The sequence below is a fragment of the Dermacentor silvarum genome, chromosome 11 (assembly GCF_013339745.2).
Source record: "Dermacentor silvarum isolate Dsil-2018 chromosome 11, BIME_Dsil_1.4, whole genome shotgun sequence".
NCBI lineage: Eukaryota > Metazoa > Arthropoda > Arachnida > Ixodida > Ixodidae > Dermacentor > Dermacentor silvarum.
In genome coordinates this window covers 60,085,385-60,101,818 of record NC_051164.1, presented here as the reverse complement: position 1 = coordinate 60,101,818, position 16,434 = coordinate 60,085,385, and the positions used below count along the sequence as shown (strand labels likewise).

Sequence of the window (16,434 nt, the reverse complement as noted above, 5' to 3'; positions counted from 1 at the left end):
ATAATACTTACGTAAAACGTCCGCAACTGATGTCTTTACTCTGACATTTTTTTTTTTTCTATTGAAAAATGCGTCTGCACTTCTTTCTTGCAAGATACATTTCCTTATCTACTACACAGCATGATAGAACACTAAGGTATGATGTAATGGTTTTACCGGTAAACGCACAAGAGGAATAACTGAACTAAATAAGTGGCAACCGCAAAGGCGCCGCCAGGTTTCTACGACTCAATTTTGTATCATTCAGAGCCCTTCCATCTACAGCGAAGATGGAAGCCAGTCAAGCTGTGACTATGGTGGTTCTGCTGGTGAATTTTTATATTATCATTATTGACTGTATTGAGCCTCTTCGGCATGTTCGTCAAAGAGCAATTAAGGCATAGGCGTCTTGTTTTCGCCCGCGCGATTGCCATGTAGTGCGTTTGCTGCGCACAGTCCGCCCCATCGTCATATAATAGCGTATGAGCCTAAGCGTTCATAACCGCGGCACACTGCGCGGTATCGTCAGGATCGTGGAAGATGTGGTTAAAAGAGCGTCCGTACCATAGCGAGTCCAAAGGGCAACTGCTGATAGCGGCACTAGCACAATCTCTACGTCACGAGACAAAGGGGCACAACTGCTGGTTGTGAAAGAGGCATTGGCGGTGTCGAGGGGTATAAGAATGGGCCATCCATCTCCGTCACGCACATGAAGCCGGAATTTGTTGATCTATTTCTGGTCTATCTATCTCCTTCCGTTGCCGAACGCGATCTCCTAGAACCTAGCCTATAACAGCTTCGGTTTAAGATCGGATGGCCATTTATAATTTATGAAATTTTCATGTAATATTTATGATCCGTGAAAGGGGTATTTACGATCCGTGAAAGAAGCCTTTGTCGAGCGAAGCAGCACAAAGTGAAGTGGAACACCACTGTAGTCTGTGACGGATTTTGAGGACGAATACACCAGAAGTAGTTCTAGTCGCGCAATTCTAACTAAGGCGACCTGCATTGACGCTGGCCGCACCAGTTTCTCCAATTGAGGCACGAGCCCCACAGCGAATAAATAACTAATTACTTCATGTCTGTTACTTCTCTTGATAATAAGAGGTTACGAATAGAACATTTCAGCAAGAAAACATTCTTATCTCGACTGTATTCTTTAAAGCAATTTTCGTTCTTTCTACTTGTACAATGTTGGATATGGACCGGCGATAATCTTGGTAGACATCACTACTTCACTGCTAGGATATCATTTACGAAGAATCGTCACTAGATAACTCAAGAATGTATTAGATTTAGTCAATTTCAATGGCGGCAGAAATATACATATGTTGGCGCAAGCTTTTTTTTCGTCCACTAAGTGTCGGAAAAAATGCCCTGTGTACCATAACGCTTTTTCCTTCCAAAGAAAGAAACTACAAATCAAGCCGAATTCGGTTCTCTGACACAGCGCCAATTAGCACAGATAGTTTATGTCCTGTTCATTTACGGATAACTTTGCGGCCCTCATCTGTCACTGAGTGGTGTGCTTTCGTACGTAATGCATGTCAAAGGGTATAATAAGTAGGAGCTTCTGACCTCCCGTAATGTTGGGTAAATTTCTATGCATGGTTCACGAGAAACAAATGTGGATGAATCACCACGCAGCTGCACTGCCAATGGAGCCGGCATAGCAACGAAAACGGCCCTCTTGCTACGCAACACAAACTCCGTAGGTGCCCTGGCATCTTCGCATAAATTTCCCTTAATTTTACAGGAAGTACTGGGCAAATTCAAACAACGATCAAAAAATACTTGCATAAAACGTCCGCAACTCATGTCTTTATTCTAACATTTTCTTTTTTTCTGTTAAAAAATGTTAGTCTGCTCTTTTTCTTTGCAAAATACATTGCCCTATCTAATACGTAGCTTGATGGCACACTAAGACATGACGTCGTAATGGATTCACCAGTAAACGCATTTTAAAGGTCAAACTACACGTACTCGTACCGGCGCGCGAAATTCGCGCCCACGCACCTTGCGTTTGCCGCGCCTCGCGAGTAATGCCGGTTTGAACCCATTAGACGTGTGCCAGCGCGCGGCCACTTGGATAACATTTTCGCCTCGGTAGACGTCGTTTCGTCTGGTGCCTCGTTCCAAACATACCCAAGTCAAGACACTCCATTACCAACCATCCCGTTGTAGATATATGCGGACACGTCGCGCTAGGCCGACGGGCGCCGGAATCGCAGAATGATCCCAGAAACTTGACGCGCTATGCGGTTTTAACTAACGTTTCGGGTGAGCTTAGAGAAAGTGAAAGCTCATTCGAATAGTTACTGTCGATCAACGCGAGTGAGAACGTAGCCATCACGAGAATTCATGCTGAAGCCGGAGCCATCGGTTCCGCCATGTTGGGCAACGCTATTTCCTTAGCCTGCGTAAACATTACATATATATGTGCTCGAACCGCGCTTCGACGCGTACGACCTGTCCTGCACCATCTGCGCATGCGTGAGGCGTGTGGGCGCGCCTGCACGTGTACTTGTAGTTTGGCATTTAGAGAAAAAACTGGGCTAAAAAGTGGCAACCGCAAAGGCACAGCCAGGTTACTGCGACTCATTTGTGTAAGGCTTAAGATATTGAAAATAATAATCAAAAACAATCATTTTAAAAGAACATCCATGTGTACAAGGTGTAAAAATAAGCCTGTCTATTTATCGGAAAGATCAAATGGCCATTTATAAAATTTTCATGTAATATTTATGAACCGTTAATGGCGGACGCCTAAACAAGATGGCGCCAAGAATCACAGCGAGGCTCGTTATCGCGTTGATTTCGGGTCTCGTCTGAATCGGACCTCATCGTCTGGGCCTGCGCACAGTCGCAACATGGCGGCCCTCTTGCAGTTCCCGATCTCGACAAATTTTACGTAACTTCGAACTTACCTGTACCGAAAATGGGGCTTATCTTATTTTTTTGGCATGGTGAAAATTTAATGTTTACAGCTGTCATTTCATTTGCAAAGAAAACTGGGCCCACGTATTCTCCCTCTTTCATTCCTTGTGCACCGTTTGTACCTTTAACTTTAATGACAACGGCACCACAAGGAAGCCATGAATGTAGCTTCGATACATTACGTGAGAATATGGAGAACTGTCGGGAAAATACGCCAAAAAATGGCGGGAAAGCCACAAGCTGCGATCCCTATTTTTATGCCATTGAGATCGGCCCCGCAGCTTTGTTTTCTGTCCTGTTTGCAGTTTCGTTTACCTGAAGTTGAATATGTGGTTGTGCGTAACGAAGATTTCCTTTCAATTCCAAAATGGAAAACCAACTAACTATGCGGCTGTTGTTCTGTTTAAGGAGCTATTTTTGTTTCAACAATTTCCACTAACTGCGAATCTACTGCATTTGGCCAAAAGTTAGTGCATGTTTGTGTAACGTGTACGAGAATTTTAACGCTTCTGTAACAATTTTGAGCTTTCGGAATGTTTACAGAACTTTAGCTTTCTCCCTATTTTTATTCGTCAAATGAAGCACCCGTGCTTAACGATGTGAAGAAGTCACCTCGATTATATTTCGTGGAATTAGGAGGCATCTTATTGGTAATGTGAGGCCAAATTTCAAAGTGCTTGAGGTAAGTAGTAGCGTTTGCTGAATACTAGGTTTGTTGTTGTTGTTGTTGTTGTTTATTTATACTGTCAACCCAATTAAGGGCCTTTACAGGAGTGGAAAAAAAATAGAAGAAAAGATACAAAATTCTGCTCCATCTCGAGCAAAAACAAAAATATACAAGGCAGTATAATGGCAATATCTACAAAAAGTGACATGCAGTGAACAATGACAAAATACATTGTTTTATGCGCACCAGAAACAAAAATACATGCTAAGACGCATTCATACCAGAGAAGATGACATTCTCTAAACCAGCACTAAAATCACTGACGGAGGCAGATGTGACAACTGAATTTGGTAATTCATTCCATTCCTTAATCACCCTGGGAAAAAAGCTGTACTTGAATGTATCATTTCGTGTAACTGGCGGCTGTATGTATAAGCTGTGCCTGTGTCTGAAGCGTTGATCCGGTGAAATTATGCAGTATTCAGATAAATTTATTTTAACCTGGTTATGAATAATTAAAAACAAAAATTTTAATCGGTCAAACTTCGTCCTTAAATCTAACGCGGAAAGGTTTGCACGACTGCATAGTTCAGTAGGAGAGTGCATGCGCTGATATTTATTAAATATAAATCTAGAAGCCAGTCGTTGAACTCTTTCCAATTTATGACGGTTAGTAGCAGTGTGTGGGTCCCATACTATTCTAGCATATTCAATTATTGGCCGTATTAATATCTTATACGCCAGGTTTTTCACTTCAGGAGTTGCGCTATACAATCTTCGCCTGAGGCCCCAAAGAACTTTTTTGGCCTTCTACAAACTTCATTGATGTGAATGTTCCACCTCAAGTCTGAAGTAAATATTAATCCTAAATATTTATATTCTGTTACTCTTGTTAGTTCATGGCGACCGATACTGTATTTATGCATCAGGGGCAGTCTTTTTCCGCGTTATAGTCATACAAACTGATTTTACTGGGTTCAGTGACATTTGTCATTCATTACACCATTGTAGAATTTTTTTTAAATTGGTGTTGAGGTCTAACTGGTCATTTAAAGATTCAATCCTTTTATATATTACGCAGTCGTCTGCAAACAATCTTAGCGGGACGGTTATATCAGTAGGCAAATCATTAATAAAGATAAGAAATAAAAGAGGCCCCAAAACACTGCCTTGAGGTACTCCAGACAAAACTGCTTTGGAGGTGGATTAATTTTATTTATTTCGACATACTACTCACGAGAGTGGAGGTAGGATCTAAACCACTTAGTGATGTTTGGATTTCTAAATATTTCATTTATTTTTAGCAAGAGTTTAGGATGCGAGACTTTGTCAAACGCTTTGGCGAAGTCTAAAAAAATTAGGTCAGTCTGTCCTCGGCTATTTATCGTTAGTGAAAGATCGTGGACTGTCAGAACGAGTTGAGTTATTGTAGACAACCCTTTACGAAAACCATGTTGCACTGGTGATAGTAAATTGTTAGTTTCCAAATAATTTGAGAGATGTTTACTGATTATATGTTCAAGTAGTTTGGAGCAGGTGCTCGTAAGAGAGATGGGCCGGTAGTTACCTACGTCTGATGTGCTCCCACTTTTGTGGACAGGAATTACTTTAGCTTGTTTCCAGGCCATAGGAACTGTTCCCTGGGTAAGTGATGATTGAAAGATTATGGTGAGATATTTAGCGACCCACTGAGCATATCTATATAGGAACTCATTCGGTATGCTGTCGGGGCCAGGGGATTTCTTTGTATTTATGCGCAGAAGAAGGTTCAGCACTCCTTCCTCGTTGATAAGAAGGTCGGACGCTGGAGGGCGATCGGAAGTGTCAGTAAAGGATGGAAGTGTAGCATCATCTTTGGTGAAAACGGAGGAAAAGAAGGAATTGAAATGCTCTATACGTTCCTGGGTAGTTCTTTCATCATCTGCTTTATGTTGTTTCTTTGTAGGGTTTACGTATCTCCAAAATTTACTAGGTGCTTCCTGAAGGAAGTTTTTCAGTGTAACATTAAATAATCTCTCCTTGCTTTCCTTGACTAGACGATTTAAGTTAAGCTTCATGTTATAAAGTGAAGTCTTGTTGTGTACACTTGGATCTCGTGAACAAGCTTTCCTTTTCCCTTTCATCCTCCGTTTGACATGAAGTATTTCCCTTGTAATCCACGGGTTCTTTCTTTTGCACTTTTCAAAGCTCTTAGGAATAAATCGCGTAATACAATGCATCGTAATCTTGGAAAAAAAGTCCCACAGATCGTCAGTACCACCATTTGATTCATAAATAGACATGAAGTTAAACGATCTTTCAAGGTAATCCAAAATACTAACATCATCAGCAGCTTGAAAGTTTAGGTAATGGATGATTGATTCCTGTTGCATGGGGTACGAGGACATGTTCAAGGACAGAATAACCATTTTATGGTCGGATAAACCTTCTTCAACAAGACAATCATTCACATACGTTGTCAATACATTGGAAATTAAAATAAGATCAAGTACAGAAGAGCTTGTTGCACACACCCTAGTAAATTCCTTAACTATCTGAGTTAAATTGTATGAAAATGCTAAATCCAAAAATACCTCAGAAGAAGTGACATCTGTGTCTCCGGCTACATATGAATCCCAATCAATAGCTGGAAGATTAAAATCACCTAGTAATAGTATGCTGTCTTGTTCTTTCATGTACGCTTCCATGAATTGTCTAAGTTGCAAGATATGTTCTACAGGAGAGTTCGGAGCTCTGTATACCCCTCCGACGAATACAGTTCGATTGTTCAGTTTAGTTTTAATGCACACTGCTTCAACATCACCCGGTACTTCTAAAGGGGAAAAAACGATGTTTCGCTTGACGAGAAGAGCCACGCCTCCACCTCTCCCATCTCGATCCCTTCTAACCAACGTGTAACCAGGTGGGGTGATTTCGCTATCAGGTATGTTTTTATGTAACCAAGTTTCCGTAATTACGGCAATATCAGGTTCATGATCAATAACTAAAGCTTCAAGCGAGTGTGTTTTGTTTAGTACGCTTCTCGCGTTTACATTAATTATTTTGAAGCCAACATGTCGACCCGGTATATGTAAATTATCTCTTGTTCCTGAATGACTTCCCAGTTTGCACCTTTCCTCACGCTCTTCATTCCAGCTGTACAGCGTGTTGTTTACCCTCAATTTATCAAAAACAAGCTTTACCTTTTTTCCTGCCTTCCTTTCATCACCTGCCGAGTCCCATAGCTTTTTTCGTATTCCCTGTACTCTTTTAGAGAAATCCTCGCTGATACTGTAATCAGTATCCTTCAGTTTCGAGCAATTCTGCAGAACTTTTATTTTATCTCTATAGTCTGCCACGCTCAAGATGACAGGACGAGTTCTACCAGAAAGTTTCTTACCTAATCTGTGAATTCTATCAATAGAATTCACATTCACTTTCAGAGTAGCGTTAAAGATATCGTCTTTTACTTTTCTTACGAGTGTTTCTTCCTTTTCATTTTCCTCTTCTGCTACTCCTCTAATGATAAGGTTATTTCGTCGTGAACGATTATCCAAGTCATCCACCTGTTTGACCAGACTAGACGTTTCGAGACTGCGGCCGGCCACAGTTTCTTCAAGAGTTGCAAGTCTGTTCCGAGTCTCGTCTAAGCTTTGAACCTTAGTTTCAATAACGAGAAGCCGGTTCGGCATTTCTAGGAATCTTGTTTCAAACGAGTCTTGCTTTTCCTGAACCGCAGTAAGTTTAGACAAAATTTCTTTCTGATTTTGGAGCAATTCCCTGCACAAATCTTCCGTTATTGGTCCTGGATTCTTCTCTACATCCCCAGAGAGACCCAACAACAAGCCCGCAATGGAAAAACACTCACATATACAGTCAAAGACAACTCGTGGACACGGCAGCACTATAAGACCAAGAACATTACTATGGAAGCCATTTTTATGGTCACCAACCTGCATGAACAGAGGCACGTCAGGCGACATTGTCTCGGCGATGCTGCCGTGTCCACTGAAGCCGGTAGGCGATGGACATGCATTTATAGCATGCAGATGATCCCTTGTGAGCATGCGTCGTGACGTCATCGTGCCCCCAGATGGAAAGTGAAAAAGGCCATCCACGTGTCGATGCTCCAGGGTGCTGGTGCCCTCAGCGAACTGGCCGGAAACACCGCCCACACAGAAGTGACGTGGTAGGCCGGTATCGTAGCGAAGCTTAGGGCGTCCAGGGTCGAAAGATTTTGCTGCACCCCCAGTGATGAAGCTTAGGCATGCGCAGAAAACCTGCATGAACAGAGGCACGTCAGGCGACATTGTCACGGCGATGCTGCCGTGTCCACTGAAGCCGGTAGGCGATGGACATGCATTTATAGCATGCAGATGATCCCTTGTGAGCATGCGTCGTGACGTCATAAGTGCCCCCAGATGGAAAGTGAAAAAGGCCATCCACGTGTCGATGCTCCAGGGTGCTGGTGCCCTCAGCGAACTGGCCGGAAACACCGCCCACACAGAAGTGACGTGGTAGGCCGGTATCGTAGCGAAGCTTAGGGCGTCCAGGGTCGAAAGATTTTGCTGCACCCCCAGTGATGAAGCTTAGGCATGCGCAGAAAACCTGCATGAACAGAGGCACGTCAGGCGACATTGTCACGGCGATGCTGCCGTGTCCACTGAAGCCGGTAGGCGATGGACATGCATTTATAGCATGCAGATGATCCCTTGTGAGCATGCGTCGTGACGTCATCGTGCCCCCAGATGGAAAGTGAAAAAGGCCATCCACGTGTCGATGCTCCAGGGTGCTGGTGCCCTCAGCGAACTGGCCGGAAACACCGCCCACACAGAAGTGACGTGGTAGGCCGGTATCGTAGCGAAGCTTAGGGCGTCCAGGGTCGAAAGATTTTGCTGCACCCCCAGTGATGAAGCTTAGGCATGCGCAGAAAACCTGCATGAACAGAGGCACGTCAGCCGACATTGTCACGGCGATGCTGCCGTGTTTTGAATCAATATAGGTGCGTTCTACAAACAATGCTGAATTTAGCCCCTCCATTCAGAGAAAACACGAGACTCGTGGACATGTAATATAATGAAAATAAGTGCAGCACAGTCGCTATTGTGCAACAGAAGTTTACTGCGTGTATAGAAACTACAGCCCTTAATGTGCAGTAACCGAAGGGAAGACAGGATATGTAGTTTTGAGACAAGTGATGAAAGTAATTTGTGAAACGTCTGCGCAACTCTCCACCCTTCCTTTTCGAAGATACGGCTGACGTGCATGTGCATAGAAACGTCTCCAGCTAATTTTACTGACATCCGTCGAACTCGAAATATCACCGGAGTTCACATTTAAAGGTGAAAGGTTAAGCCCAGAAGAATCAACGGAGTATAGTACTGTGCGGTGGTGGCATTCACAGGACATTGTACCTATTGTATTCTGATTACTTCTTTTTCTTCGTTAGTGGTACGCATCAGCCATTTAAAAATTGGCTCAAGATAAAGAACGCACGCAGTTCGCTGTGGGAAAGCAAAACAGCCTAAAGCATAGCATGTCATGTTTTAATTGCGAAGCATTTCTTGGCGAACATTTGCTACTTTGACAGTATCTATCTATCTAGCCGCCCATGTCTTTGTGCTCTCATGGTCTTTTCGTTAACTGGGTATGTACCGAAATTGGCATACTATGACAAGAGTGTATGACGGACATAAATTATATGTCATGACATGCGCGTCATGTATAGGTCATGAAACAGCCGCCTACATCTTGGCACTCTCATGGTCGTTTCGTTAACTTGGTATGTACCATAATTGGCATAGTATGACAGGAGTGTATCACGAACATAATGAGAGGTCATGACAAAATGTCATGACATGCGTGTCATGTCGGTGAGGACAATGACACAGCGAAGGAGATTAACACTCAAAAACCACGGAAATGGGTTCGGACGTGCATACTAAGTGAAGGAAACACTAAAGGATGCGGGTAGAAGCCATAGTCATGAGCATGACTGAGCAAAAATGACAATGACTCAGCGAAAAAAATTAACACTCAAAAACCACTGAAATGTGTTTGAACGTGGGTGCTAAGTGAAGGAAACGCAAAAGGATGGCGCTAGAAGTCATAGTCATGAGCGTGACTCAGAAAAATGACAATGGCTCAGCGAAAAAAGATCAACACTCAAGAACCACTGGAATGGGTTCGATGTGGTACTAAGTGAAGGAAAAGGTTGATGGTCGAAGTCATGGTCATGAGCATGAGTAAGGCTTTCGCCTTAAAATCTCTTAGGTGTAGCTAAAAGGACCCCTGACGACTCATGACATGTGTGTCATGTAGTTCATGAAAGATCCACCCTACGTCTTGGTGCTCTCATGGTCATTTCGTTAACTTGGTAGGCTCCCCGCACACTGCTTCGTATAACATCGATTCCCACAGGGCATGGGATCGGCCGGTTTTTTTTTTTTAATCAAATGTACGTAAGGAGATGCTGGCGCCTCCTATAGTGAATATCAATAAATGTGTGGCAAATACTGAATAATTTATTACCTGTACATATCAAATCAGGCATCAAACAATTCAGGCACTTGTCGCGACATCGAAACTGAACCGGCGGCAAGCCGTACTAACACGTTGTCGAACACCAAATTTTAGTATGAAATATTCTGAGTTGCACTTAAAAGTGCGTCAAGAAGCCTGCGTCGAGTAATGCAGGACAAAGTGGAACACTTCTGTAGTTTGTGACATATGATGACGACGAATACGCCAGAAGTAGTGCTAGTCTCACGGTTCTATACTAAGGGGACCTGCACTGGCGCTGACCGTACAAGTTTCCGCAATTCGGGCATGAGCCCAAGAGCACAGAAATAAGCACTAATTACTTCATATTGCTTATTTCTCTCGCTAATAACAAATTCCTCACAGTAATTTTCACACACACACACACACACACACACACACACACACACACACACACACATATATATATATATATATATATATATATCCACTGTATTCTTTCACTTTCTGCTTGAGCCACGTCAAACACGTACGGGCGATGGTCTTGAAATTACAGCGCCGAATAGCACCAATTGTATATCCCTACTTTATTCACTTACAGCAGCAACAGTACATTGATTACTGTAGAGGTTTCAGCAACCGTGGTGCTTTGCGAGCGTTGAAGAATAGACCTCATTACCTTGCTGTTGTTCGGATGTAAACAGAAAAAACTACAAACCAGGCCTGGGTCGGTGATATAGGAGACAGCCATAGCATACATAGTTCACTTTCTGTTCAATTACGGATAGACCTGTGGCAACCCCTCTGTAACTGAGTAGTGCAGGTGAAAGAGTAGAAGCCTGATTAGCATCAGTCTTCCCGTCCTGAGAACGATCATTTTCGGGAATACTATCGCCTTTGCCTGAATCAGTGCTCCACCAGCCGATCAGTTCATCTGGTTCTGCTCAACCAGCCAATAAGCTCGCATTGAAAGTTGGATTGCCCAATGCGATCGCCCGGTTATACGTACCCTGTTTCAATAAAAGATTACACATGTTCTCACGTGACATAAATGCGATATTGCCCCGCACCACCACCACCACCACCCTCACTGCCGAAATAAATTAACAATAGAGTCGCAGTGTAATGAAAAGCGCACTCTTGCAATGTAACACAAACTCCATGAGTGCCCTGGGATATTTAGATAAGTTTCTTTTCATATCCCGAAGGATACTGGACAAATGCAAACGCTGATCAAAAAATATTTACATGAAATATCCGCAACGTATGTCTTTATATAGACATTTTCTTTTCTGCCATTGAAAAATTTGTTTGCAAAGTATGTTTCCATATCCTCTATACGTAGCTTGATAGCGCACTAAGATATGACATCATAACGATTTTACAGCTAAAGGCATTGGATCAAATGTATGCTAAAAAAGTGACAACTGTAAAGGCACCGCCATATGTCTACGACTGAATTTTGTAGCGCTAAGCATATTAAAAATATTATTCAAAAACAATACTTTACAAGTAGCACGTACAGGTGGACAATTTCTAAAGATCATTCCGTATTTTTTTCTCGTGCATCTTCTCGTACTTGTATTCCGCACAGATGCTGTGTACCTGTCGTTGGTCGGAAAATTTGTATATATATATATATATATATATATATATATATATATATATATATATATGGGAGCCACGTGGAGCCACCGCGGGCCGCTCCCACATCGGGACGGGCAGGCCGTGCCTGACCGCCACGTCGCGAGCCCTCTGGACAGCAGCTGAGTGGCGAGGTCGGAGCTCATGAGCGCCTCCAGCCACTCTTCTACCATGATGAGATTATCGTGGTCCCGTAACGAGGGACGTTAAGTTCAGAATGGGTAGACCACGGAAATGAAAGACACCATAAGAACAGCGTGAATACGTGGTTCGACCATGTGTGGTGTTTGAGACAGCTTTGCTGGACATTCACGTTCGCAGGGCAGGATGGCGGCCAATATTTCACCGCGTAAGATGTTAGGGGCTTGTTCCAATAGCCGTTTCGGGTCGCGATGATGTCACTGCCGGCGTCCGCCGCGTAACGGCTATCGCCGGAAACGCGAAAAAAAGTAACCGATTCCCGACGGGAATGAACCCGCGCACGCGCGTGGGAGCCGGATACTTTATCACTGAGCCACGCAAGCGCTTGCTATCGGGCCGCGGAAAATAACCATATATAAGGGAAGCATGCAGGGAGAGACGACTCCAGCCTCCGCCAGTATGGTGGCGCCATCTAGGTTAAATACCTGCAAACGCTGCGTCCGCAGGTGCAGACGACCATATGCAATTCAGACGAGGCACGCAATCAACGCGCTTCCGAGCTGCTGAGCCTCCGCCAGTATGGTGACGCCATCTAGTTAAGATGCCTGCAAAGGCACCTTAACCCGACATGTAAGTTGCAGTTCAAAGGCTTCATCGGGTTCAGCAGACTGCTGTGCAGAGAGCATTACAAGCCGCAGCTCGCCATCGACGCCGGGCAGACAGTTCAGATCGTTCTCGACAAAACGAGGTGAACAGACTGCCGCGAAGACCCTGTTGTGCGTGGTGCCTAAATTGGAGCTACTCTTGAGCTGCTCCACCAGCTAACGCTTTGACTCTGCTGCGTATGCCGCGCAGGCTTGTGACTTTTTTTATAAAACGTTTAGATAACTTTTAAAATGCATTAAATGATGCGTTTCCTGGCGCCTGAAGTAGATGGCGCCACCGTACTGAGGGAGGCTCGGTATCGCGTTGATTGCGCGTCTCGTCTGAATCGCATCTCGTCGTTTGCGCACGCGCGCCATCGCAAAGTACAAACATGGCGACGCATTTCAGTTGCTGATTTCAATGCATGGGCGCCATGAGGAGGTTCTCCTCTTGATGATGATATATGTTGTTTTCTGGCGCAAGGGCCAGCTATGGCCAAAGAGCGCCAAGACGTGGTGTAGTGAGTGAGCAATGGTATGATCAATGACAGTGGGTAGGTGTAGGGTGGCTGTAAAGGGGCCTAAAATCCTGCGCACTAAAGGTGCGTAAAAGACAAAATTAATAAGATCATGACAATGATGTGATAGGGGCGCAATGAATATAATATGGTATAAAAAAGCTGTGAGCGATACTAGGCACTACTGCCTCACAGAGACCCTTAGAAGCAAGAGCCTGGATGAGAGTCCATTTCAAAATGCTGTCGCAGCAGCGTTCTCTGAAAGAGGACCCTGCTACGAATCTCTCGGGCGAAGAACTTGCAAAATGTCGATGTCGGTTAAAAAGACTATAACTGATTCGTGCTGAAATACCGGGTCATTATGTAAAAACATCGCTGGGTGTAGGGGTATATTCTCTCTATAGGCTTGGACAAAGTGTTTCTTTCTTTCAGGTTCTAGAAGTGGACACTGTACTAGGATGTGAAGTAGAGTAAGTACCTCCCCACATCTAGTACAGGTCGGGGGTTCGCCTCCAGACAACAAGTAATTGTGCGTGCCGTAAGTGTGTCCTATTCTGAGCCTACAGAATAGGACATCATTTCTTCTAGATTTCGTGGTGGATGGCCAGTTCCCTAAGCGAGGCTTAATTAAATGAAGTTTGTTTCGACTCTGGGCGTCCCACAAACGTTGCCAGTGGGCTCGAAGTCTCTTGCGTAGATATGGCTTCATATCGGGAACAGGGACGGGCATGGATGTGTTTCCAGCTTTTGCGTCGATGGATGTAGCAATCTGGTCTGCCAGTACATTTCCCTCGATGTCTCGGTGTCCTGGCACCCAGCACACCACAACATGCTGCCCAGACGCATAAATATTACATAGTAATGAATAAAGCGATACTATTACAGGATTTTTGTGCCTTTTCAGAGATTTTAAAGCTTTTACTACGCTCAGCGAGTCTGTGTAGATGATTGCTTTTGGTATTTTCGATTCTTTGATATGTTTAAGACCCGACAGTATTGCATAAGCCTCTGCTGTGAAAATGCTCGTTTGGGGGTGCAGGGTGTCGGCATCTGAAAATGATGGGCCAACCGCTGCATAAGAGACGCCGGCATGAGACTTTGATGCATCGGTGTAAAATTCCGGACAGGAGTATTTATGCTGCAGTTCGAGGAAATGCATTCGAATGTGTGCAACCGGGGCGTGCTTCGTAACATGTAAAAAGGAGAAATCACAGTCGACAATCTGCCACTGCCACGGTGAGACCTGTATAGTGGGTGTCATTAGACGTTGTTCAAAGAGTGGGACATCCATTTCCTCAGCCAGACTTCTCACACGCAACGAGAAGGGCTCTCTTACTGCAGGTCGGTTATGAAAGAGGTGGGAGCTGGACAAATCATTTACGGTGGAATATGAGGGATGTTTACTGTTTGCATTCACTCTAAGGAAATACATGAAAGCTGTGTAGGTCCTCTGCAAGTGGAGGGACCACTCATTGGATTCCACGTAAAGTCTTTCTACAGGGCTCGTCCTAAAGGCACCTGTAGACAAGCGAATACCTAGATGGTGGATGGGGTCCAGCATCTTCAACGCGGTTGGGGTGGCTGACTGATAAATTATGGCCCCGTAGTCTAGGCGTGTTCGTATGAGGCTTTATACAAATTTAACAGACACTTTCTGTCACTACCTCATGTAGTGCGTGACAACACTTTTAAAATATTCATTGTTTTCATGCACTTGTTTTTTAGATGTTTTAGGTGTGGTATGAATGTTAGCTTTGTGTCAAGAATAATGCCTAAGAATTTATGTGCCGTTTTTACAGGTAGACGCTGTCCTTGCAGGTCAATGTCGGGGTCGGGGTACAGTCCTCTCTTTCTAGAAAAAAGGACGCAGGTGCTCTTTTGTGGATTTAAGCAGAATCCATTGTCGTCTGCCCATTTAGCCACCTTGTTCAGACCAAGATGAACCTGCCGCTCACAGATTGCAAGGTTGCATGATTTAAATCCAATCTGTATATCATCGACGTACGTTGAATAAAACATATTACGTGGGATGCCTAGACGCAAGGAATTCATTTTTATAAAGAAGAGAGTGCAACTGAGCACCCCACTCTGTGGAACTCCAGTTTCCTGCACAAAAGGTCGTGATAATGCATTGCCAACTCGAACACGGAATGTGCGATTCACCAGATAACTTTCAATGACATTTAACATATTACCACGTACACCAAAGTGGGAGAGATCTCTCAGTATTCCAAACCGCCATGTGGTGTCGTAGGCCTTTTCCATGTCTAGGAATACAGATAAAAAGAATTGTTTGTGAACAAAAGCTTCACGTATCTGTGCCTCAATACGTATCAAATGGTCAATGGTGGATCGACCCTCGCCAAAAACCGCATTGGTATGGGTCAAGCAGCTTGTTTGATTCTAGGAAATGTATCAGACGACGGTTTATCATTTTCTCGAAAGCTCTGCAGAGGCAGCTTGTTAGAGCTATGGGCCAGTAACTGGATACAGACGATGGATCCTTGCCCTGCTTCAGGATAGGGATCACTATGGCCTCTTTCCAGGCAGAGGGGATCTCGCCGGAGGTCCATATAGAGTTATAGAGACAGAGAAGGGTTTTCTTAGTTTCAGAGGGTAGGTTTTTCAACATGTCACATAGTATACGGTCAGGTCCTGGGGCAGATTGGTTGCAACAGGTGAGTGATGCATGCAGCTCTGCTAGGGAGAAAGGTAGGTTATATGGCTCGTTTCCGGTGCTCTTTCGGTCCAGTTTTTGTTTTTCTATTGCTGATTTGTATCTTTTACACGCTGGAGAATAGTGTGATGAACAGGAAACATGTTCAAAATGTGCAGCCAGATGGTTCGCTTGGTCCTCCAGGCTGTCTCCCTGTCTGTCTACCAGGGGAGGCGGATGTGTTTGTCGTCCTCTTACTCTATTCACCCTGTTCCAAACCTTGGCCTCATCCGTGTACGAGTTGATACTTGATAAAAATGTTTGCCAGCTGTCTCTCCTGGCTTGTCTGCGTGTTCTCCTACCTTGGGACTTGATTTTCTTGAAACTGACAAGGTTTTCAGCAGTAGGATAATTGCGAAGCTGCCTCCATGCTCTGTTCTGCTGCCTACGTGCGTTCCGGCATTGTTCATTCCACCACGGAACACGGCGTTTGCTAGAAAGTCCACTTGTTTGGGGAATACACTTAGAAGCTGCATCAATTATGAAATTTGTAAAATACTCGATGGCACCATCAATTCCGAGCGATGAAATGTCAGCCCACGAGAGCTTACTGGTAAGTGTTTGGAATTTTTCCCAGTCCGCTGCATTGACCTTCCACCGGGGAGCATGTGGTGGAGATTCGTATTGTCTTGGCGCTCTCAGCAGTATTGGGAAATGGTCGCTCCCGTAAGTGTTTTTTATAACTTCCCATTCAAGTTCAGGTAA

General features: G+C 44.2%; 1 protein-coding gene across 1 annotated transcript in view; it reads right to left on the bottom strand.

Moving 5' to 3' along the window:
* LOC119432614 (uncharacterized) overlaps window positions 1-7,948 on the bottom strand; it is a 78,068-nt gene extending 70,120 nt beyond the window's left edge. The window contains exon 1 of the mRNA XM_049658324.1: window positions 6,390-7,948. Coding sequence (XP_049514281.1) covers window positions 6,390-7,875 — 1,486 coding nt within the window. The 5' untranslated portion in view covers window positions 7,876-7,948. The remainder of the gene's footprint in view (window positions 1-6,389) is intronic.
* Between the last annotated feature and the right edge of the window lie 8,486 nt (window positions 7,949-16,434).